This window comes from Scomber scombrus, chromosome 14, assembly GCF_963691925.1.
Source record: "Scomber scombrus chromosome 14, fScoSco1.1, whole genome shotgun sequence".
Classification (NCBI taxonomy): Eukaryota; Metazoa; Chordata; class Actinopteri; order Scombriformes; family Scombridae; genus Scomber; species Scomber scombrus.
The window spans coordinates 17,358,515-17,385,524 of NC_084983.1; the positions used below are offsets into that span (position 1 = coordinate 17,358,515).

General features: G+C 37.1%; 1 protein-coding gene across 1 annotated transcript; it reads left to right on the top strand.

Annotated features, from left to right (window-relative positions):
• Window positions 1–159: 159 nt before the first annotated feature.
• Window positions 160–26,621, top strand: usp28 (ubiquitin specific peptidase 28). Its single transcript, XM_062432518.1, has 26 exons — window positions 160–291; window positions 649–723; window positions 2,246–2,366; window positions 2,704–2,791; window positions 3,691–3,853; window positions 7,558–7,644; window positions 7,798–7,935; window positions 9,090–9,160; window positions 9,271–9,347; window positions 9,432–9,580; window positions 9,692–9,819; window positions 10,861–10,956; window positions 11,038–11,217; window positions 11,911–12,119; window positions 13,038–13,108; window positions 13,388–13,616; window positions 14,695–15,030; window positions 16,028–16,140; window positions 17,806–18,222; window positions 18,837–18,932; window positions 19,414–19,592; window positions 19,921–19,999; window positions 21,529–21,608; window positions 22,749–22,872; window positions 23,652–23,850; window positions 24,834–26,621. Exons 1-26 carry the CDS (start codon window positions 160–162, stop codon window positions 25,007–25,009), a joined length of 3,813 nt encoding a protein of 1,270 aa, XP_062288502.1. The 3' UTR covers window positions 25,010–26,621.
• Window positions 26,622–27,010: the final 389 nt, after the last annotated feature.

The following is a 27,010-nucleotide window of genomic DNA, read 5'->3' on the forward strand; positions in this document are numbered from 1 at the left end:
GTGTCCACCAACAAAAACCTGGATATCCTCCTGTTACCACAAGGGTTAAACCTGGCTTACGAAGGCTAGTTTGAACATCTAAATTAGTAAATCTACTAGACATTGGGTTAAAAAGCTAAAATAATTCCTGTCATGTCATCTAAATCCATATTTTATCTAATGGATAGCAAACATGTGGCCCAGTTTTGTCTGTTCGGTCACCTCGGATACGAGTCAAATGCAGGGGCGGATCTACGAGTTGACAAGATCCGGGGCTTAGCCGAAAGCACTCACAACCTGGATGATTCACATGCACAGAATTTAATTTTACATCATTGTATGACTACTACAAACATTAATAGCAGTAGTAGTGATTTATTTTGGTCCTTACTGACTAATGCACATAGAAATAAAAATAATAAGACATTAAATCTTAAAGGAAAACACAAATATATTTACATTCATTTTTAACTATATTTCATTTTAAACATGTCCTCAAAGGTTTCACTCTTAATCACAATTGTTGACGGATTAAAGTGACTTTTTTAGTGGTTTTTTTACATAGATTTGGGGCTTTTGAGAAAACATCCAATCTATCACACTAACCCTAATGTTGGCGTTGCTTGAAGGATTTCAAACTTGATTCATTTTTTTCTTTTCTCCTAGCAGAGCGAAATGCTGATCAACCAGCTGAGGGAGATCACCGGCATCCAGGACTCACAGATCCTCTACAGAGCTTTGAATGTGAGTCAATGCACAATGCAAATTAATGAGTGATCTTTATACACCATAAACAAACCAAATATCAAACAGAAAGTAATAAAACAAATATTAAATTAGTTGGTAGAAGTGTGTAATCCAGTCTTTATAATCACCTTTAACTAAAAACTGCTATCCTGCTTTACTTTTATTATATTACTATGTGGACATTAATGTTTACATGGCACTTTTCTAGTCTTTTTGACCAATCAAAGCATTTTTACACAACATGTCACATTCGCCCATTCACACATATTCATACACTGATAACTGGGAGCTACCAGGCAGGGTGCCAACCTGCTCATCAGATGGAAACTAACATTCATACACAGTTGACGCAGCCATCAGGAGCAATTTGGGGTTAACTATCTTGCCCAAGGAAGCATCGACATGTGGACTGGAGGATCCGGGAATTGAGTTGATCCTCCAATTGGTGGACGACTCCTCTACCTCCTGAGCCACAGTCATCCTGATTATATGATATTCAGGCATTTTTTTATGCTCCTCAAATTTAAATCTTATGTTTCCTTGTGTTTGACAAACTATTTTTGAACTGTGAAAACGAGTGCTCTCAACCACTTTTAAAATCTCTAACCAAAGGCTGCATTAATACCACTGAAGCTCATGTCTCCCTAAACAGCTTTTATTATAATGCTGCTGTTGGGGTGGAAACTTTGTAACTCCATATTTCATTTTGGACATACTGGGTGTCCGACTGTGACCATAATTATCAACATCAAGAGAATGGGTCAAGTTGTGTGTCATATTTCTGTAAAGCCCAACAAAAAACTATAACCCTTCCATCATTGAGGATCTCTTTAAGCTTAAAGGCCGCTGTGCACTTGCCCAGATTGCCCATATAGTAGATTTGGCTATGCTCTTACCCCAGAAATCAACTGGTTCTAACAAAATAAGAACAATACATAGATATGAATGATTATATAAAGTACATTTCTTCTTGTATGTCTTGGTAATCCATCCCTATAGCTTCCCTGCTGCAGTTGCAGTAGGTGGCCATTCTTTAAAGCTGTTCTTCAAGTGTAATTAATGTTATAGGAACATTTCTTTGATTACATTAAAAGCACCCCGAGGCACACACTGCTTATGCTTTCAAACGCAACAGCACTCGAAAAAAGAAAAAAAAAATCCCTTGGAGCTCGAGTTAACAGGAACCTCATAAAAGTGATAATTGACAAACGGTGCAGTAAACAGGCTGGCTGACTGCACTGGAGACATCATCATGCAACCTGAGGGGGCAGACGGCTCGCAGGGACGCTTGTGCACGACTGGTTTCACACACAAAGAGGGATTCTGCACACTTGTACTGTTTAAATACTTTTCCCTTTGTTATATTTGGGATTCACACACAGTCTGGACACACGTCAGTCCAAACTTTTCACTGGTACTGTGTGTCATGGTTGTTTTGTTCTTTCGCTGTATTGTACTGTGAACACTTAAAATATCCAGAATATCTTCCCTTATCGTTTCGCTGTCTGTTCTCTTTAAGGCTAGCCAGGGTGACATTGGACATGCTGTTGGACTGCTGACAACACAGTCAGCAGAGGTTCAGGATCCTGGAGAACTGCAGGAGACAGAGACCCCTGAGGTGGCCTGGGAGGGGCAGAAAGGTACACAGAATATGTTTAATTTAGTGTCCAACTCACATAGGTCTACAGGATATAACATTTTCAGCAAAGGTTAAAAGTGTATGGCAACTGAGAATATAACTTCCCACAGTCCAAAGAAGTGGTGACAAGTTCAAGTTTCTTGTTTTGTCCAACACCAAAATATATTCAGTTTGCTGTGAGCTTTAAATCCCAGCAAATGTTTGGCTTTTTCTTTGCTTTAAAAATGACTGTTTTTATTCAGAAGCATAACAGGGAAAGTATGTTATAAATGTAATCCCATGTTTAATCTATTTTGGTCACATTATTTGTCATTATTAATTGTCTTTTTTTCCCTTAGGAGTTCATAAAGATGAACTGCAGGCTGCCATTGAACTCAGCCTGCAGGAATCTCAAAATGCTCAGGAAGAGGATAGAGAATTCAACAGGTACAGGAGCACATGATTCTTATATTTATTATTGGTGACATTGATTGTTTGCTTTATTTATTTACTGCTGACTGTCAAGGAGAAAAGGTATGAAACTAGAGACAGGAAACATGGACATTTGTGAGTTTTCTTCTTTTTTCGGCTCATAAAACCAACAATTAGCAACCTTACACCACAGAACAGTCATCAGAGGTAACTGGCAACAGCTGATAGCCCATGCTGATAAAAAACACTTAAACCCTTTCCATACTGTTCATATTCTGACTCATAATTAGTCTCTACACCAATTCAAATACATAAGCACCCCATCAGTCATTAATAAATATTTGATTAAAAGACATTTACAATCACTATTTTATGGTCCAGGAGAACATTTGTATATGATGAATATGATGAATACAGCAATATGTTTGAATGCTGATTTTGGTACATTTGCATATATAACAGAACAAATGAACAGTAGCTTAGAGTTTAAAGTAACTCAAAGTAAAAGTGTATTTGCTTTTGGCTGCGTCTCTAGAGTTGGCAATGTTAGGGTTAGTTTGTTATTTTGGTCCAGACTTAAATATATCATCAACTACTAGACGGGTTGCTAAGAAATTGAGCAGCACCTGCGAGCAAAGTTTTCACTTACCCAGTGAAATATCTCAGCATCTTAGCAACAGACTGGTGCAAAATTTGAGTCGTCAATATATCTCAGATGTTATATTCCAAGACTTTTAGCCACTGATTTTTTTCTTGAGACATGATGAGGCTGACAAACAAACTAAAACATGTTAACTCATTATTAACACATTGTTATGCAGATGTTAAGCCCACCAGGGAATCTGAGTCAATCTTTGTTTAATGAAGTAATCAAATCAATGCTTTTAAAATGGGTAAATGTGATGAACTTGCAGGGCTCTGGAGGCGAGCGCAGAGGAGAACACAGCGAAGATGAAGAGGAAGAGATGTGAAGCCCAAAGTGAGATGTGCAGCCCTGGCGAGTGGATCCGTCAGGAAGATTGGCCCGTTGGCATTCGCAACGTAGGAAACACCTGCTGGTTCAGCGCTGTCATCCAGGTGAGAGTCAGTGTCCGACAGTCTGAAAATATAATAATAATATTTAACTATAATACAATAATATAGTAAAACAGGTCAGACAAATAATAACAACAACACTGTGAATAAGGAGTCACTGTTTTCTCAATAAATTCACTTAACCTTCGTGTCGTCCTCCCGGGTCAAATTGACCCCGTCTGTTTTGACTGTTCCTTCTTTCCTCCCTTCCTTCCTTCCGTCTGTCCTTCCTCCTTCTCTCTTTCTTTCCTTCCTCTCTTTCCTCCCTTCCTTCTTTCCTTCCTCTTTTCCTTTCTCCCTCCCTCCCTCCTTCCTTCTTTCCTTCCTCCCTTCTACCTTCCTTCCTTCCTTCCTTCCTTCCTTCCTTCCTCCCTTCCTCTTTTCCTTTCTCCCTCCCTCCCTTCTACCTTCCTTCCTTTCCTTTCTTCCCTTCCTTCCTTCCTTCCTTCCTTCCTTCCTTCCTTCCTTCCTTCCTTCCTTCCTTCCTCCCTCCCTCCCTCCCTCCTTTCCTTCCTTCCTTCCTCCCTTCCTTCCTTGAGGACAACAGGAGGGTTAAATATCACATTTACTTTTTGGCAAATAATCCAGTGTAGTAAAAATAGTTGGGAATGGCTCAATAATATGATAACATAAAAAAGTAAAAAATGCATGAATACTAAAGTAGATATTTAACTACATTGCAAACAATATTACACTTAATTTGAGGAACGTCTTGTTAAAAAAAAGCCTCTTGATCCCCTTTATTACCTGGTATAATAGAAGTGTTTATATAATATATTTAGGGGCTCTGTTAAATAAAGTTACACCTTGTAACGTTACTCACAAGCAACTTTTTAAATCTTCTAGTTGTTTTTTAGATGCTGCAGAGATGTGATGATGCAAAACAGATTTACTCTGCTCATACTGCAAGTGGAGTCTCATCTTGAATAAAAAAAATAATTCAAAGTCAAAATTACAGAGTATAAAATATATCTGCACACCTGTCATAAAGTCTCTCTCTCCACCTGTTCCAACGGTGTCCCACATCCACTGCTTGCTAACACTTAAAATAGCTCTCACACAAATCAACAAACATTTATAGATTTGAAACCTTCCCTCTTCCAAGATATCTAACTTGAGTCGGTTAAAGTGTCACACTTTTTATTCAGTCAGCAACATGTTTTGGGGATGACAGCTTCAAACAATCTCTATAAATGTAGTTTAGATTATTATTTTTTTCAGAGAAGTGCATGCACAGTTAATATATGTAGTTATCTTCTTTTAGTTTTCACAGGAACTGGTTCAAAATGAGATCCTCTGCACCATGCTATTAGATTATAACAGCATGTTTGCAACTGCTTTTCTTATTAAATCACAATTTTCAAAGGGTTAATATCTTACAATGCAATGCAACTTTTTATTCTCTTGTTTTTCATCTGCGTTACTCTATTTTAGCTTGATTTTATATCCAATTTAATTTCCAATTTTTAATCGTATTAAATGTCTTGTTTTATTTTGCCATGTATTTGCTTTTATATCCTGTTTTATGTAAGGCACTTTGAATTGCCTTGTTGTTGTAATGTGCTATATAAATAAACTCACCTTGCTTTGCCTCACCTATAAACATCAGTAAAGAAAACAAGAAAACAGCATGGGCATCTTCCTGCTAAATGATACCGTACAGTATTTTTCCTCTGAGCTGCTAATTCTATTACAAGTCCATTCCAGACTGGATTTAGCCAGACCCGACCTATCAGGTGGCTCGGCAGAAACTGGAGCCTTCATCATTTAAAATGCACATGGCCGTGTGGATAATTAAATAGCGTGTGCGATGTGATGATGGAGAAAACAGCGGATGTTCCAGTCTCATCCTGAAATGGACAGAGAGAAGAGACAGTGATTGTTTGTCTCTGTTGAACTCAGATATGCTTCTGCATCGATTAAGAAGTTAACACTGACCCCCCCCCCCCCCCCCCCCCCCCCGAAGGGATAGAGGTTATTATCTGGGAATAGAAATGGGAAAAAAAGAGGCAGTCTTGTTCGAATACAAATGTTGTTTAAATTATACTCTTTTCTTTTGGGGGGGGGTTTTCCTGCTGGTGTCGATACCGTTTGTTCGATTCAACAGAGTGCAAAAAAAAAAGCAGCAATAATGCTATCAGATTGAGGCCAGAGTGACCACATGATTCAGTTGTCGGCTCATATTCTCTGTATTATCTCTTTTGCGGTGCGAATTACAGTAAAACTGAGATAAGCCATAATTGAATTTCCTCCTCAAAATGGAAATATGTATCAGAAGCTCCGCTGCGACTCACAATACGTGACACATAAGACTAATTGACTGGTATTAATGCATTTAGGTTTATCATGAGAAACAAGGGTATCGTATAACAAAGTGGATGATGTGCGTCTATGATGTGTAGAAGAAAATATAAATAGAGAAAATATTGAATTTGACGAAAACAAACAAAAGTAAAGAAACTTGGTTACAGATTAAAGTTGCGTTCTGGGAGAGATTGGAGCAGAATTACAGGCATCTTCTAATAGTTCCTGACATTATATCCCTAAAGGGGGACGTTTGAGCCAATTTTCATCAAATTTCATTCACATTACTTAGTAAATAATTGGGATGACCGAGTGGCAAACACCTCAGCTGAATGGTGTCAGTGCTGAAGCTGCTTCCCTTGTTTACCCCCAAATTTTGCATTAACATTTAATTTCAGTAACACTTCTTATTAATGAGATAGTAGGGTTCAAGGCAGGGTCAGTCTAAAAATGGTCACCATTAAAAAGTATGCTGAATTAGCATCGTATCAGTCCTTGTTTGCTGTGTAACCGTGGATACACAGACAACTATTACTGGATTACTGTAACACTGGAGACTAAATTAAAATGTGATGTTTTCTAAGGCAAGTTCTGGATATTAGGAGTGTCTTTTTTCTATGGTTTCCAAGCTGATTTATGGATGTTTGAATCTAAAAATGATTGTAGATTTCACTGAGTTACGACTCATATCTTTCTTTCTGCGGCCCCACCACTGTCACAATTTAAAAAAAATCTCAGATATAATTGAAGCAGGGAGACGCTTCTGGTCATGAACTGATTCCACCTTGTAGCTGTGTAGCTGAGTTTAATTTGATTGAGCTTTAACACATTTAAACGTTTAACCGAGGCTTTCCTTTGTCCAGTCAATCAGAGAGACAGTGAGACTGGTCCTGCTTTTAGCCAAAATGTGTGCGTAAATTTCACCCCTGGACCTTGTTTCCAAAAATCATCTGAAGGCTAAGATGATAGTAAAACCTATTTTTACGAAGTTTAATAGGTGTTTCCTAAATGCATCATAGTAATTATTGCACATTAACACATTTCTCCTACAAACTCAAAGGTTAAGAGCAATTTAGGAAACTCTGGAAGCTGAAAACCCATAATTAAGCTGTTTTTAATTTCTTATTCTATTGCTACCTAACCAATTAAAACATCCATATGGTAAATGATTATATATATGAATGTGAAATGTAAATTGGGACAGTTAACTAGCTGAATATTATTGACAGAACATGAACATATGGGGAACAGTAGTCTATGTTAATTGACGACCATATTTTCTTCTACGACCTTTTTCAAATACAATGCATGACCACTGTACTGATCACCTGCCAGCTGGTGATATCTGACCTAGATTGGCTGCATTAACGCCCCTTATTTTGTTTATTGCTTTGTTGTTGAAGTCGCTGTTCCACCTGCCTGTGTTCAGGAGGCTTGTTCTCAACTACCATCTGTCTGAGCGACTGCTGGAGAAGTGTAAGAGCCACGCGGTGAGTAAACCACTAAGCATTTATCCAAACATTGGTGGATTACTCTGAGTCCCACTGTGGGAATTTTCCTATTTCTATTTCTACAAACATTAGTGCGGCTGTGTGATGGTGCAAAGGTGAAGGAGAAGTTTGACTCTGAGCTTGTGTTAACAGGACAGGAGGAACATCGCTTTCATGCAGGAGCTGCGCTGCCTGTTTGCACTCATGTTGGGCTCCACCCGCAAGTTTGTGGATCCTTCTGCTGCGGTGGAGTTACTGCGAGACGCCTTCAGGACCAACGAGGCCCAACAGGTAGAAACAAAAAAACACAGTATTTATCTTAACCCTTTCATGCATGAATTATGATTACCTCAGTCGGGATTTAAGTGTTTTTATTTCTCTTAAAGCATGAAAAAAATATTTAAACTTAATTTTTGTTTTCCTCAAATTACATTACATTACATTATAATAACAAATCAACTGACTTACAACCAAAACAATGACTGCAGATGAAGTGGTAGTGTATGGGAAGATGCATTAGTGTCCACTGTGATGGCTGAACAACTATGCCATCAGAATCCATCATCATGCAAATATAAGAAAACATCTTTTTAACAGCTGTCCACTGTAGTGACCATTATGCATGAAAGGGTTAAATCTTAACCTAAAGTCTACTTATAGAGGTTTGTTCCTGTATAAGAGACAGCAAACACGATTGATATATGTGACATATGGTTTCATATCTTGTCACTGTTAACATTTCAGCAGTGCAATAAATCTGCTGTCAATCAATTTATTTCAATTTATTTATTTATATAGCGCCAAAGCACAGCCAAAGTTATCTCAAGGCACTTTTAACATAGAGCAGGTCTAGACTGTACTCTTTCATTTTAATTTAAAGAGACACAACATTCCCACATGAGCGGCACTTGATGACAGCGGCGAGGAAAAACTCCTCTTTAATGGGAATAAACGTCAAGCAGAACTGGACTCTAAGCGGTCGGCCATCTGCCTCGAACGGTTGTGGTTGCTATGAGGCCAATATCTGAATGTTGTTGAGAGTTTTATATATATATTTCAATTTAGTAAGTAACCACAATGAAAGAATGACCCGTTTAAAGATTTCGGTTCCCATTTACTTTCATTTTTATGGTTACACCTCCTGCCATTTTGGGGTCTCTTTTCTCTTTTTTTTTAATACATAAAGATAGAAGATAGGATAAAGTGCATGACTTGTTCACAGACACAAAGACACAGCGTCTTGTAATGTCTCTTAAATGCCTTTCTGGAGTGTGAAGAGGGCAGTTTACATTGAAAACTCTGGAAAACGTGACTTTTAAATCATCAAAAGTTCTGTTTTCAATATCAAGATTGAACTTTCATGTCTAGTATTGATCTTTTTACTTGTCTCTTCCTGTAAAGAGTCGAGTAAATTAGGTTTTTTTTTTGTGTCATCTTCATTTCAGGATGTCAGTGAGTTTTCCCACAAGCTGCTTGACTGGCTAGAGGATGCATTTCAGCTGTCTGCCAATGGAAAGTAAGCTATAATACCACATACAGTACATCCACTTACAGTATAAGTGATTCTTCTTCATTGGATCTTTGTTAGCTCAATTACATAAATATAATATCACGTTTTACTTTCAGAAGCGCAGAAGACAAACAAGAAAACCCAATGGTTCAGCTTTTCTATGGCACCTTTGTGACAGAAAGAAAACATGAAGGTATGTGTTTTACAGGTTTTTAATGGTGTTTTAATTAATATATATTCTACTTTCAGTCACTCATATCTGTCTCATTCTGCTCAGGTAAGACTTCATATAACATTGAGCAGTTTGGTCAGTATCCTCTGCAAGTCAACGGCTTCAACAACCTGGATGAATGCCTCGAAGGCGCTATGGTTGAGAAGGAGATTGAGTCGCTACATTCAGATCACGGCGTTACGCCCGGCCGAGAGGTAAACAGCTTTTTCATTAGAGTTTCTAAACACAGTGTGTCGAAGTGTGTTTTCAATCAGTGTGTGTGCAGTTTAAGACTAGACTAAACCTGTATTTTCTCTTGTTTGCAGAGATGGTTCAAAAAGTTACCTCCAGTCTTGACTTTTGAACTGTCAAGATTTGAGTTCAACACCCAGCTCGGTCGCCCAGAGAAGATTCACAAGAAGCTGGAGTTTCCACAAATCATTTATATGGACAGGTGAGCCTAGCGCAGATTTTAAGTAATCACATAAGTGCAAGTTCATTCAGTTGTTCACAAATCAGGGGATCATGTGGGTGGAAATGAACAACAACTTTCATGAAGCAGGTTTTTATTAAGATAATATTTGCCATCTTTTATACATCTTGACCATGTATGTCCGTTCCACACAATAATAGCCCTATATGTGAGTAATATATGGGTGATGCAACCCAGTGTCCAATTGGTGTAACCAGTCATTTTTCATAAAAATCTGATTATAAATAAATGTGAACTAAAATGTGGAGTAAATATAATCAACTTTTGCAATGCAACACTATGTTTTGTAACAGATTTTACATAATTTGTCAAAACTTATTAAGAAAAAATGGTTGTTTTAAGGGATATGTCCTGCTCAATATTGACAAAATGCTATCAAATTTAAATGCAGAAATACTCCACAAAATATTTCTTTTCATTTGATGTTTTTTAAATGAAGTAATTATTAGTATAAGTCCACTTAAATACACTGTAGACTTCTTTTGTGGTTACACCATTTGACATTTTCAGGAGCATTCAGTCTTATTTTTGGTAAAAAAAAAAATGGTGCAAATGTCATTTCAAATGATATAAAACCAACAAAAATACAAAATGTACATTTTAACAAACTTGATGCTGCTTTTAAAACTATTTTTAAAGATATTTTTTAATTGCTCATCTTGCCAGCGCTTATTGCCATATCTACTTTCTGGAAGCAGGCTTTTATTAAGAAAATATTTCCTTTCTTTGGTCCACCTCGATTATGTATGTCTGTACCACACTTACAATATAAGCTTTATCTCCAAACAGACTTACGCTTTTTCATTTAGTGCTTTTATTAGACCTGACCAAGTTAGAGCCGTTTCATTCAGAGACATGCAGTAATTATTTCTTCTCAATGCATTATAAAGAAGTATCATTAAAATATTAAACACATGAGGTCATATTAATAACTTTCAACCAATCCTACACATATTTACTGATCACTTTTGGGGTGATTGCCTATTTTCTTTTGGTTCACAGATATCTTCACAGAAACATAGAGCAGACCCACGAGAGGAGAGGAGAAGTGAAAAAAATGAAAGAACAACTTGCTGCCCTTCAACAGAAACTTGAATGGTAAGTTACCCGTTAAAGTAGACATATGAGACTTAACGGGAACTAATCTTAGTACTAATTGTCTCGTTTCTTTCTTCACAGCTACAAAAACTACGGCTCAGGACCTACCAAGTATCCTCTGACTGACATGCTACAGTTTGTGTTGGAGTTCGCTACCACCAAGCCCTCAAATGTTTCCCCAGCTGAAGACCTGAGACCAGCTTCATCTTCACCGACTCCTTCAAGCCACCCGCTCAGCGAAACCATCTCTAAAGACAACAGGTAGAGTATACAGATGAGCAGAGTAATATAGTGTTTACAGGCTTTATATGCCATGTTATATATAACCGTAATATCCTTTTTCTATTGATATGCTGATGATACTCTGCTCTACATTACACCTTGTTGGTCTGGTATTAAATCTTCAATCCTGAAACCTCAATTTCACTTCTTTCTAATTAAAACTCTGCAATGTCTCCACTAATATTAAGACAATTAGGTTTGCAACAATTATTTGTTTTGCATTGTAACATGTATGTGAATTATCTGAAGTAAAGCACCCATAATCCAGGTTGTATTTGGTGCTTATTAAGGAATAATATGTTCTTTTTTTCTTATTTTCAAGGTTAATTTTCCATCATTCCTATTAGTAATAATAGCGTTATGGTCACTAAAAAATAAAAAATTTCTTTAATGGATTTAACAGGCTGGTTTTCATACAGGTTGCTATTATATAAAACTGCTATATAAAACAATGACAATCACAATATTCTTGCAGAAGTATAGTTTTTACACCTATTAATTGATCTTATTCTTTTACTGTTTTTACTTATGTGCATTTTATTATTTTATACATCTGCCTTATTTGGTTTTATTTCCTTTTATAAAACACTAATAAACTTTATTATTATTATATTATAACGTATTTGACAGACTTCCAGCCCGTCACTGATGTTTTTCTTGCCTCCCCTACAGTGAACCTGAAGACACAGATGAATCAGAGGGCCTGGTTTCCAGTGTGTCTAGTTGCCAGCGGACCCCGATATACAAACCCTTCACCCAGTGCAGGCACCCAGTCGACTGCCCACCACACCCAGCACCTCACAGCATCACCGAAGAAGAGCTGCACTTTGTTAAGAACTGCATACAGCGCTGGAGGACAGAAGTAGAGAACGACATAAATGGTTTGTGAATGTTTATAATATGCACACTGACACTGTTGCAGGTAATAGATCATAATATATGTGAATTGTCAGTGTAGGAGCCTAAATGCAATTAATTAGAAGTGATTAATTAGTATGCAATAATATAAGTTCATATGTAAAACAGCAGATTTAAAAGAAATTGAAAGAAGTATTTAAAGGTTGATGTATTTTTCAGTTAACTAAAAAACGTGTATAAACATATGTGTTTATAAATGGATAGCTACTGGTGCATTCAAATAAACCAGTCTTTAATAGAAAAGCATGAGACCTCCCCCAAAATAGACTGCGACTTATACACTGGTAAGACTTATGCACCATTTTTTACGGTACATTATATTTATAACATTTGGTAAAAGATAATTATTATTTTCATTGCATTTTAGTAACTGTGCACCTTTAGGGAGGATCACAGGAGAGGTGTAGATATTAGGTGGATATCCTTTTCTCCTTTTAAGTAATTGTTCTTGTTTATATCACTTTGGGAGAGGACAGTTGCTCTGTATTATTTTTTGCTTCAAAGTAGTCCTGTAGATTTTTTTTTAATGTGGATTCATAAGGGGAATCATTAGAGCATCAAACTAAAGCTTCATTCTTCAAAAACCTACAGTCATATTGAGTCATATTCCTCTGACTATGAATTGGAGACGCTCACCCTGCTCTCCCAAACTTTCCCACTGGATGCAAATAATACATGAAAGAATAAAAAATTAAAAGTCAAGTTGCCAAAGAAATGAATCTCCACTGAACTGTCGGCGCATTTAATATATGTTTCTGTTTTCTGTGTTTTGTTTCGGGTGTTTTTGTGTGTGTGTGTGTGTGTGTGTGTGTGTGTGTGTGTGTGTGTGTGTGTGTGTGTGTGTGTGTGTGTGTGTGTGTGTGTGTGTGTGTGTGTTTCAGAGCTAAAGGCCAGCATCGACAGGCTCAGTCAGGTGCTGGAGGGCATGTACTCAGACAGCAGCCTCTGCCAGGTAAAAGGCTTACACTCACCTAATTCTCTCTGACAACCAGCTATGTTTTACATCCACGGCTTAGAAAGTGCATAAACTGAGATTAGAGATGAGAAACTTCATTGATTTCCATGGAGAAACAAAAAAAGCATGTGATGTAAACAGGTCGACAGAATACAAATAAGAAAACAGATAACATTTAAAGGTTATGCCGCCGTTGAGAGTTTGAAGCTGCTCAGTCAGATCTCAATAGCTGAAAACTGAATCCTAATAATTTAGGTGCTGTGTCCTCTCACTTAGACGCCCTACAGACTCCACGCAGTGCTAGTGCATGAGGGCCAGGCGTCAGCGGGTCATTACTGGGCCTACATCTACGATCACGCCAACCAGCGCTGGATGAAGTACAACGACGTGCACATCACCGAGTCGACATGGGAGGAGTTGGAGAGAGACTCGTTCGGGGGCATGACCAACGCCAGCGCCTACTGCTTGATGTACATTGATGACAGGTTACCCAACCTTATCACAGGTACATCTAAGTATTGATTTGATTTGAGATTAGGTTGACCACGAATAATTTGAAAGGGGGATATTGAGTCATTGCAGCAGTAATAATGGGATACAACAAAGAGAGGTGTGTAAAGAATCTCCTAAGAGGCAGACATTTAAAAAAAGGTAGGGTACTACTTTCTTTAATGATCGGGTTTCACACCTGGTAATAATACATTTTATTGCTATAGCACCTTTCCAAACTGAGGTTACAAGGTTTTTCACATAATGTAATATACACCATTTAAGCAACATAAAATTGACAGAATATCAAACACAAAACACAATAAAAAAACAGCAGTCATACATAGATAGATTAAACTAATATAATATAATGAACACATTAAACAATAATTTTAAAAAAAACATACAGTACTAGTCTGTGCAGATGGGTCTTTAAAAACTTGAAAAGAAATCAATGAAAGAGTTCAACAAGGTTGAACAGGATGTGAGTTTACTAAGACAGAAAAGACAATCGTTTTCATAATAGAAAAGATGGAAAATCACTTTCACACAAATATCTGAAATACATCAATATATGCATGTAATGTACAAAAACAATCACAATCACAAAAACATCAGCCTGGTGCTCTGCCTTAAAAAAACAAAACACAAAAACAATAAAACAGAGCAAAGTTGAAGTATGTTTTGACAGAAAACCTTCATCAGAGCATTTTTGTTTTGTTCTGGTGAATATTAAACAACTGGAATATCATTGTTCACTTAACAAACAGAGAGTAACACAAACACAGATCCCTACACTATGAATCTTTGGCTATGTTTGGACATCATAAAAGCATTAATAAACAATGTTATAATAATAATGATAATAATGATAAATGTAGCTCTAGTTGAGCTCAGTTGAGACTCTTCTAATGTTAGAAACTATATTAATAAAACCTCAGTCCTCCTCTGCTTTAAATATTACATATATTAGCATACTGAAAATAACATTTTATTACAATTAATTAGTATTTTATGATCAGTATAAACATTTGAGATCAGTGAATAAGTTTTATTGGTGAATTATTAACTGGCTCTACCCCTCATCTACCCAGAAGACACAGATGACGAGACTGGCCAAGTACTGCACGGCATGGACTCCCTGCCGCCCGTCCTCAGACGCTATGTCCACGAAGACAACCGCTGGTTCCAGCAGGAGCTCAGCGAATGGGAGGAGCAGTTCTGCCAGACAGCAACTCCACAGGGAGAGTCCACAGCCTCCGCAGAGCCCCCAAACCCCAGTCCAGACGATGAACAGCCAACACCAGTCGAGCCAGCTCCCCAGTCAGGACCCTCCACCGAAGAGCTGGAAGAGGGAGCTGCTTCAGAGCCGCAACCAGACTCGGAGGCGCAGAAGGATTCGGAGTCTGAAGCTGCAGAGAAGGCTGAAGGTCTGTAATAGGGAAATGCTCTAAATTAGCTGTATCAGAAGCAGAGTAGAGGTTTGTGGCACAACTTCGCCTAGTTCTAAGGTGCACAGAGAAGTTCAAAAAGTGTATAAAAGCTCTTGTAGTATAGAATAACTTTATTATTGTTGTTTTGGCTTGTGGCCTTCATCAGGATCATCATAAAACACATTACTAAAAGTATTAAAAGAGGGTACCCTACTATTTAAATAGTATTATTTACTATTGTTTAAATTAGGGTTGGATTACACGTTGGTGTTTTAATAAAGCTTTGACTTTTTTAAATTAGTTATATCAGCATGTAAAATACTTTAAGTTTTTTGGAGAAAGACTTTTTTTTTTAATTGATTGGATTGGGAAACGTGAATTATCAGTTTTATCTAATTATAGCTTCTTTAGAGCATATTTCCCCCAAAATGAAATTGCACAGCTCCAGATTATCCCCAATATTCTCTACAGATATGCTATAAGACATATAGAGATATAATTTAATGAAAAGATGACAAAGACAGTGCGAAGTTTGTGTTGAAAGACTCTATGGTCGTAAAATATAGACACAGACAATTACAAGACAATTAGAAGCAGAATAATTAACTCCACAGTGTCAGTAAAGGTCCAGTTCTGCATGGATTATCCCTTGTTGGTTTCTCATCAAATTCCTAGAGATCCGAATAAAATCTCATCAGAGAAAAATGTTGATAACATAATTTTGGAAATATTATAGATTGGCATTTCAATTGTTGAGATCTTGAAAAACAGTAGCAGGTTATATACAAACAAGTCCTCACTAGTCAAATTTTGTCGAGCCAACACTTGAGACTTCTTGTAGTTTGATCTATAATGGATAAAAATAGGTCTAACTACACAAGATTAAGATAAGTATGGGGATTAGGTAGCCATCAAACATTGTCCGAGTCAATGTACGTTCCACATAAAGAATATTTTCCATTACAGCCTCTCTCCTCTCTTTTGTTGACCTTAGAAGAATCAGAGTTAACCCCACCGCTACCACCACAGAGTCCGGGCCGCCAGCCAGACGACAGCAGTGCAGCCGTCACTGACACCTCGGGGCCCAGCCAGGATCTGCAGTGTCAGGTGGGCAAAACTGTGGCACGCTGCCCAAAACAACCCACCCACCAACACATGAACCCACACACCAGCCGGCTATCCCCCCTTTGTAGGATATGGGTCAGAAATTCTAGGCCATGGGAATAAAAAAGTGTTTACATCTGGGTCAAGGATCCCATTTCACCACTTAGCACAGTGGAGGAGGTCCAGGCTTAATGCCAGGCAGGCTGCACACTAATGTACAGATAAAGTGAAGTTCACAAAGTATTTTACTGTCATCGACTAATTTGTTTGACAGTCAGTATCCTGTTCAGAGTCATATCATATATAATTATCACCTAAAAATATCAGTCGCCATCATCTACAGGCTGAAAAATCACCAGAGTTGAATCAGCACCTTAGACACAATAGGAGACAATCGATCACCTACATTTCAATTAAATGAACAAAAGTAATTAACAAATAGTCAGTTTGTATTGTGGAAAGGTAACTGTGGACAAGTCGCTTTGTGGCATTATATCATAGTTTTAATTGCCAATTTAAATGGCTGATAGCCCTAACCCTAACCCTAAAGTAATACCTCTGCAAACAGGGTAATGTCACCGTGATTATGGATTTTAAAGGGTAATTTTTATATTACAACTCAAAGTGTCTTTAAAAAATAATGAACGGGTCAACGACAACGTTTTATTGCTTTGGAGAACGGCAGGTTGGTTGTATGTGATCATCGACAGCCTGAAAAATCAGCATAGAGTTGAATCAGCACCTCAGACACAATGGGAGACAAACCATAACCTAAATCACCTACATTTCAATTAAATTAACAAAAATAATTAACAAATAGTCAGTTTGCATTGTGGAAAAGTAACTGTGGGCAAGTCGCTTCGTAGTTTCAGCAGTTAATATTTATATTATAATTATAGTGGCATTATGTCATAGTTTCAATTCCCAATTTATATGGCTGATAATATCGTGCCTAAATCATCAAATAGTACTTTACTACTAAAGTAATACTTCTATAAACAGAGTAATGTCACTGTAATTATAGATTTTGAAGTGTAATTATATATATTACAACTCAAAATGTCAAAGTAATGAATGGGACACTATCCATAAGTCAACAAACTGGTACGACTGTACTGCATAACTCATACCAAAGAGAAAATCCTAAATAGGTGAATGCTGCAAATATCTAAAATCTTTACTACATGTAATTTAAGAATGAATATGTGCATACGAGTGTTTCTTGCACGAGGCCCAATGTCAGCAAAAACTTTTAGCTTCATTTATATTAGATTTTTTGTAGTTTTTGTTACTTTAGATGACATTAGATAAACAGGTGTCTAACCACTCATAGTCCTGTTGACATATTGGGTGTTGACATATCGGGTGTTCCCATCGATTAATTTGTCACTTATGAGTGAATATTGCTCTCTACGTAGCCGCTGCAGCCTTTTTTTCCCGCTGACCCACCTGACTGCATATAATAAGAGCAACCTTTTACAAGATACAAATAGACTTAGAATTTCACACACCCTCTGATCCAGTTTGTTTGATGCTGGAGTGGAGTGGGGGTAGGTGTTGTGTTAACGTCAGTTGTCCAGAGACGAAGTTAAAAAATAGAAACACACGTGTGCTATATATGCAGCAGTCGAACTGACACTTTCCAGATATACTCACTTTATTTTATAGGTTTGCATTAACAGTATACCAGAACGGGACAAGAAGCTAAAGATAATGAATGAATTAATGGATCAAATCTTCCTCCGTCAGACTTCCAGCTCTGAAGCTGAGCTCAGTAACCAGGAACCATCTGATCTCCAAGTGGAGAAGAAGGACGACGCAGAGGTGGCAGGCCTCGGCTCAGAAGCTGAAGGTGACTCAGAGGCGTCTGGAGAAGCTCCTGAACGTGGAGCAGATCAGGAGAATGAGGAGCAGCAGCAGCAGCAGCAGGGGGAACAGGAGGAACAGCAGCAGCAGCAGGGGGAGCAGCAAGCGGAGGAGGTGCCAGCTAGACAGCGACAGCCTGAGAACGAAGTCTCAGAAGTAGAGATCCCCAATGTGGGCAGGATCATGGTGAGGGCTGATGCCGATGGATACAACGAAGAGGTGAGAATATGATATCACATAGCTGTACTTTTCAAGCCAGCAGTACCAAATTTAAACTGAGCATTGGAGCCTTATGCTGCTTTCCATTAAACTTGGAAGTTAGAAGTCGGAGCTGGGAATGACGTTGCACACTAGATTAGCCACTGATAGCACTACAATTAATAAACAACAGTTGATAAAAACACATTTGCTGTATTTTATGTATACAAACACCATAGCAACAAGAAGTCAGACAACCAGTTCTAGGCAAAAAACAGAAAAATTATCCACACACTGTATTACACTATCACACTGCTCCTAGTACTCAGGATGGGTTAAATGCATAGACTGAATTTCACTGTACAACTGTATGTGTGACAAATAAAGTACCTTTACCAACTTTTATTACAAAAGCAACATTTCGATCTAACAGTTCTTCAGGCATTAAAAATCCATAAAACCAGTTCCAGCCCAATTATCCATTGATAGCACTACCAGTTTTTTTATGCATTAAAAAAACAGCATAGCAACATGTCCACAATGTAGTTAAAGCCTTTGAGTGCATGATTTTGTTCTCCCTGGTGCTTTCTGGTGCATCTTTTAAAATCAGTCTTCCGTACTATGTTATTTTCCAGATGATGCTGACTCCGGCGATGCAGGGCGTCATTCTAGCCATAGCCAAGGCCAGAACAACTTTTGATAAGGAAGGCCCTGAGGCTGGCCTCATCAGGGTACGTTTCTGTCTCATAATGTAGTTTATCAACACTAAACTGCACAATATCTCAAAATGATCTTTCCTGAAAGATTGTCTTTGGAGCGACCCAATCTTGCTACACAGTTTTGAATAGTTATGACTTTCACACATAATAAAGTCATAAACAATTTTAGGGCTCCAAAAAATTCATTCCTGAGTGAATTTGAGAGTGAATTTTGTTGCAAAATGATCACATTTATGGTACAAATATACTTTAATTTTGTTTATTTTTTACAAGATTTTCAGCTTTTCAGTTTATCATGAATATGAAATTCAAGCACTACCAACAAAACTTGTGTTAAGTTCACTTGTAAGATGTTCAGTCCTTGTAAAAGCCGTTCTAAGGTCTATCCATGAGGTTTAATCAGATGAATTACATCTTGGTGCTGTTACATGTTCATCAACTATGAGCATTTAAGCAAATTTAAATATTAAACTTCCCCCCTCTGTTCCCTCAGGCCTTCCATGAAGAGTATTCTCGCTTGTTTGAGCTCTCCCAGGAGGAGACCACTCCCCAGGAGGACGCTCGTCTGCAGCACTCTCTGGTCTACTTCTTCCAGAATAAGGCACCCAAGCGCATTATTGAGAGGACGTTGCTGGAACAGTTTACTGACCGCAACCTGAGCTTCGATGAAAGGTACACACCGATGAATCACTAGTCTGTTACTTGTCACAATCTAGGATGAAACTGATGGTAAAAAGACAAAAGACAATAAGGAGGGCAATAGTTATTACACACATTGATTTGATTAATGTTTCTGTCTATTTGGTTGATTTTGTAGCAGATGTGAAGTGAGTATAAGGTTAAACATGACTGGCAAAAGGTCCTTACTCACCAGAATTAGAAATACAGTAGACCATATAGCGTGCATGTGCTGCCATCTAGTGTCCAGAGCAGAGAACTGCAGCATGGTTTTGGATGTCCCTGTATCAACCCTGTTTTATGTCCTTTCCTGTCCATGCAGAGCAATCAGTATCATGAGGGAAGCCCGATCCAAGCTGCGTCTCATCAAGCCAGAGGATATGGACATGGATGAATACCTGGTACTGTCTATAGCCTGGTTTGTCTATAGATCAGATATCAACAGAGGGTCTCACCTCTGCCTTTAATGGATGTATAATATATATAGATGATTTATATTCAGGCATGCACTCTTCATAACTGGGGAGTTCATCTCTGCTAATTTTGTTAATCTGTTCCTGCTGTCAATTTCAGTTGTTTCAAGTTTATTTTGATAGGCAGGTTTGTCAAATCCCACTTTTGTGAGGGAGGAGCTTCACTAATTTGATGATAAATACTTTAAATGGTTGCATAAACTACACAGATATCCAAACCTCTGTTGCTATCCACTTATGCCGCAAATTTCCCTATCGTGGGACTAATAAAGAATTATCTTACCTTATATGGAAATGAAATGTAAATTTGAGACTGGTATTTGTTAAAAGATATATACATATACTTCCTGTTGCAAATGAAGACACACACACACACACAGTAGAAACAATAGACAGTTGCTTAAAGTTGAGTTGTAGAGAAATGTGAAATGTGAGAAACTACAACTTGAAATGCTGCATCAGTCTGGCTACAACATGTGACAATGGGATAAAATAGTACAACATGTTCTATTGAGTTCAATGAAAGTATTAACACAGAGATTGATTGGCTAAATGTCAATATAGCTTTGTATTTAGCACCATGTGGTAAAACACAAACATTATTACAGGGTGGTGTCTGCTTTAAGAAAGAGGTTTGGATTCTGTTTAGTATGTCAAACCCCTAATCTGACCGATATTTTTGGTTCTGCATGGTTGAAATTCCAGCAGGGAGCATTTAAACCCAACGACATTTGGTCTCAATGGAATGAAAACTATGTGGACTCGAGCTTGACATGACAGTTGTCATGATTAGCTTAATGTGCACCAATCACAGGCTTGTGTTTCCAACTGCTACTTAAATCAGGAACATTGTTCAAATTCAGCATCCAGGAATGAGGATTGGTGGATGTGTCAATAGTTACTGATAAATAATCACTGTAGTACACTGAATATGTATTTATCCACAGCTGGAAACTTAACATTCAGTAAAACTACAGTGTCCAGCTTCATTAAAACTAGGGCCTGACCAATGCTGTATTTTTGGGGCCAATGCCGATATTAGGGAGTAAAAAAAATCCGATTTTGGCTGATAATCTTATACAGAATATCTTTAAATATAAAACCCACTTTTTTTTGCAATGTGGTTATTAAACACTTGTGAAAAAGCTATATAATGGAGGCTGTGATATTTTAAAGTTTAAACTTTATTGTATATAAAGACATCAGTACACTGCAACAGTAAACTGATCATTTAATAATTATAAATAACTTTATATATAATAAAACACATACAACAAAAAATGTACATATATTAAACTTTTGAAATTGGCCTGTTCTCCATCACAAAATTGAGAAAAGCTTAGTATCAAATCATGGTGCTCTTTACTATTTAATCTGCAGGATAAAACTAAATTGAATTGACACAAACAGCAGAGTAAATGAAGTGATCAATGATTGTTCTGTGTGCTCCTCTGCAGCAATGGCACGATGACTACAGGCTGTTCAGGACGGTGTTTGTCTACCTGCTGACTGGACTGGAGCAATACCAGCACGGGAAGTAAGTGTCAAATATTTAACATTACACCACTTTAAAAGCATGTGTTCAGATCTGCCGACCGATATCCGACTGTTTCCTTGTGTTTGTCCATGTGTTACAATACTCAAACTGCACATACAATGTTAAACATAATGACACAATTATTTTAAAGTTAGTCTATAAAGAACAAATTGGGTTTATAATGTTTAGGCAGTGTGCAGCGGGGATAGCACTAAAATATATATTTAATTTGTAACATTGTTCTATAAGAAAAGTTAGTTTAGTAACATTTAATGAAAACATTTTTTTTTTTTAAAAAGACCTTTACGTGCAATATTACTTAAAATACTTTTTTAATATATATATTTTTTAATTTTCAGACTGCAGATTGAAAAACAAGCATATAACTAACAGGACAAGTATTATTTCTCTTCTGCTGTCCGAAAATTTACAAAGATTTATGAACTTTGTACAATTTTGGAGAGATTAAGTTTGCACATAGGAATAATAAAAAGTGTGACAAGTATGTCCAAGAGAGGTTAGAAAAAAAGAAATTAGATAAATATGAATAAATAAATAAATGAATAAAGGTTCAATATACATTTCTATATAAAAAAAAAATAATGGGGTGGATCATCCGCTTCCACAAAATCTGTCCGCAAAGGCTTTACATATTTGACCCACTTAGTTCATAACTTAATTAACACAGTTTTCTTGAGATGGAGAGAGAAAGTAATCCTTTCCATAACATAAATGGTAATAATAATATTAATTAACTAAATCTATCCATTCTTGTATTGTGGGAGGTTCAGGAAGCAACTAATGTCTTGTGAGCGCTTTTTTTTTTATGACCAGATATCAAAATAACAAACATATATTCATTCATTCATTCAGGCCTTGCCCAAAAAAAAATCTATATCTTAAGAATAAAGTTGGATTTTAAAGACTTTATAATAAGTTTTAAGACTGTAAATCCATTTATTTATTCATATTTAAATGACGTGTGATTACCATGTTAAAGTTAATTTAGTGTAGTTTGGGAGATATAGACGTCTTTATCATGATAAAATGTAATAGATGGTTTACTTACTGGTTGGCCAATATAGTGGGAGTACATCTTTTTATTGTTGAGGCTGACCACAGTGACTTGTGTGCCTGCAGGATACGGGAGGCGTTGAACTACCTGGCTCACGCGTACGAGACCAACGTCGCCCTGCTGAATAACGGGGAGAAACGTGGCGTGGACAAGTCTCTTATTGCAGTTTACATGAGGAAATGCCTCACTGTGAGTAATTACTGCAAATTACTGTGAAGCATGAAGCACTGAACTCAATCCCTCTGTATAAATAAAGTGTGTGGTGTTTATGGTATGTAAAGCGCTTTGAGGTTCAAAGTTTATGCTTGACCTGTAAAATGAAGTTAAGAATAGATCTGAGGTCCATTTAGTGGCTGTTCTAGGGACAAAAATATATATAAATCAATGAAATCCCCCGAAAATCTTGTCTTTGCTGACCTCCAGTGGTGTAATTGTCCTTTTTCTTATTTAACTAACAAAAAAGGCAGTTTATATATACACAGTGTAAAAAAAACACTATATATATATTTGTATACATATAACAAATATAAAGAAGAGTAAATGTACATATTACAGCTATAAATTAACACAAGGGTGATGAGGATATATAAAAAGGGTATTTAATTGAATAAATGCATTGTTTGAACTCTTTGCTAAATGCAATAAAACATGATTTCTTACATGTAAATCTACATTAATGGATATGGAATTTGGCCTTTATAATAATAAGATTAATCATGTAACAATAACAGATTTCCTGTGTACTACTTTTTCCAATATATTCATCCAAAATAAAGTAAAACTTTCATCAATATTTTCAATAATAAAAGCACAAATGTTTAGCCAGAATTTGATCTGATCATGAACTTTAGTTCAGATTTAGTATAGATGGGATTCTGTGTGTGTGTGACAGTTTACTGTAACTATCTTCCTCTTCCTCCTCCTTCCTTCTCTCCTTCTTCTTCTTCTTCCCATCATCCTCCGTGCAGATGTTGAACGAGAGCGCGTCACGTCTGTTTAGCAGCGGCGAGGAGAGCAAGGTGGAGGAAGGTGTGTCCATCATGGATGAGGCCGTCATCCCCTGCCTTCACCTAATGAGCCGTGATGCTGCTTTAACGCAGGAAGACCGCGACACCATGGAGAGCATCCGCAGCCACTGGTGCTGCTGCCTGGGTCAGGACATGAATGGTAAGATTTCTTAAATAGAATAATAGAATAATAATATTGTATAAAAAATAAGTCGTATTTGAGCTTGTGGCTCCTGATATCACATCATTTGTTTATTATAGTTTTCACACACTTTCACACACTTTATTATGAACATTTAGGTTCCAAATATTAATTTCCTATTCATGTTAAAAGAGGTGGCTCTGTAAAGTATTCAGACACTTTAAATTCTGCCACATCTTTACATTTGTTTGGTAAATAAGTAATAGAAATGAGTTTATTTGTTACTTAATCTCAGAGTAATTATAAGTAAGGAAGTATTATTACATTACATTTCTAGCGTTTACTGATAGATAGATAGATAGATAGATAGATTTTTTTAAATGCATATGTAATGTCTAAAAATAAATAAGGATACTAAAATCTAGGGGTGGAGGAAAAAATTGATACAGCATAGTATCGTGATATTTTGCATGGAAAAATTGTATCAATACACAGACGCCAATTATCAATCTTTTATTATATAAATTTAAGTTTTTGGTACTAGAATAATACAATCAATTGCTTTCTCAGTCCATTAGAGGGCTCTAGTTTTTTTTCTGGTGAGGTTTAGCACAGGTGGTAGTCATTCAGTTTCACCCCTACTAAAATCTGTTATTAAAACACATGACCTAATGAAGTGCAAATTAAAATAAAAACCATTGTAGTGGTTAAAAGTGAAAATTAAGAATAAACCATTTTATGGACAGACCTTGTGACCTTATGAACTACTTCGCCTTACATCATTGGAGTTGTACAGTCAGATGATCATCAACAGGACCTTATGTTACTTGTCTCATAAAATTTTTTCTCCTAATTTTATTATAGTCATGGGAAATGTTCTATTTTCCTCATAAAAACATTGCACTAGTGGTCAAAAACTAAAATACATCAAACCTCAACCACGTCTAATTTTAGTTTAGTCAAAACCTCATTAACCCCATTTCTACTTCCTTTGTGTTCAGACTCATTGCAGGTGAAGCTGGGTGAGTTTCTGCCTCGCGTCCTGGACTGCTCGGCTGAGAGAGTAGTGCTTAAAGACCCGCCCGAAGTCCAAGCCAACCTGGATCACAACCTTTGCAGTCGCCTAGCCGCCGTCATGGAGTCCATCCACAGCACCTCCATAGTAACTGTGAAGTAAAAGCCCCTGGATGAAGAGTCACGGCTTTGAACTGTGCATCCTACCTGCCAGCAACCATCGGCCAAATGATGTATTCCTTTTTAATTTGCTGGTTTGGGCTGTAAATGTATATTATTTTGATGTGTTGGCGTAGCTAGCTGTAAGCACCACATACATACATACATCTCGTTACATGCTTTTTAAACCCCAAAAACTTGCAAAACTCTCAAATATATCAAACTAGACCCTCTGGATTCCTACCCAACCAACAAAGTACTACTATATGTTTCTACTACTCTTGTTAAAAATCATTATGTTCTTGAAGCAGCAGCAGGTTTTGCATGAAAAGGCCCAAATGGTAGCAGTACACTGTATATTTTTTCCTCCTCTCATGACCTGCAGAACTGGCAACCCAAATAGTACTATAGAAATGATGGAGTGCAGCAATCGTAGGTTGTAAAAATGCTATAAATACAGTCTCACTGAAATAAGACACTACAAAAAAATATTTAGTTCTAAGTGCCTGAAACTAATGCATTTGCTCACCATGTTAACATTTAACCTTCGTGTCGTCCTCCCGGGTCAAATTGACCCCGTCTGTTTTGACTGTTCCTTCTTTCCTCCCTTCCTTCCTTCCATCTGTCCTTCCTCCCTCCCTCCTTCTCTTTCTTTCCTTCCTCTCTCTTTCCTCCCTTCCTTCTTTCCTTCCTCCATCCCCCTTTCTTCCTTCTTTCTGTCCTTCCTTCCTCCCTCCCTCCTTCTTTCTTTATTGTCTGCTTTGATGCTATTTAGTGGCAAAAATATCATCAGCAAGAGAGCAGGGGAAGCATGAAACTCTGATTTGCACTCTGAAAAGTTAAGATATGGACGTGTTTTACTTGTTGGCAAACTTTAAATAACCGTTGAAGTATTGCTTAACTCTTGCAAGAAGTGACTGGATTTTGTTGATTGTGTTGCTAAGCAGTGTGAATGCACGAGATAGGGTCTTTACATGGGCCGACGAAATTGTTAAATTTGTACTGCACAGTGACAAATACTGTTTATTAGCTTTTTTTAAAATAAGTGTTTTATATATTGCCTACACACCAGGAAATGATACATGTAGATGAAGCTTAGAGAGATATCTATAGTACTGTTATGCATAAAAATAGTAGTGACAGCACAGCAGGGGGGATTCTCCTTTATCCAAGCTGCACAGAGTCCCTGTTCAACAGCACTTTGCTTATACAGATGTGCCTTTTATCCATGTTTTTAAGAGTTTCTCTGTAAACCATGTGAGTCCTTTGAAAGGAAAGACATGGGACAACATGAGATATAAAAAAAGAATGAAAAAAAAATCCCAGATGAAATGCAGTATCATGAATGAATCCTCTGAATCAGGGTGTTTTTTCAGGCCAGGAACAGCCTGTAGTCACTGTTGTTACATATGCTGGCACTGCTGATTTCACACAAGCTTTTTTCACTTGTACTCTGTGATGATACTCAATAAATCTTTTAAATATTCCTTTATTATTGACTATTTGCTTCTGTACTAAAGCCTGCGAGTTCACCTCACAATCATTCTCCGAAGCCAATCCTCGTGAAATTCATAATGCAGTCTGTGGCGTTGTTTTTTTGCATATTAAAGAATAAAAAAGGCAGTTAAATGTTGTTCCACCATTATGATTATCATACACATACACAATATATTTAGTTTTCTGTATATCTTTTTACATTGTAATAAATCCCAAACAATCCTGCTGCTATAAATCCTCACCAGACTATCAATTGTGTATAAATCCGCAGCTTAAAATAGTACCCAAGAAATGCAGCATTTACACTAGAAACTATACATAGTATTTTGTAACCTGCTCTTTAAAAAGACGTACATCTTCAGCTGGAACCAACAGAAAGGTAAGGCAAGCTAGGTATAGAATAAAATAGTTTATTGTCATTGTATAGATATATATAATGAATATTTCTGCTGCACTGCCTGAGTGGAGCTCAACGAGGAAGCGACTTAAAACAGTCAAATTTGAATTT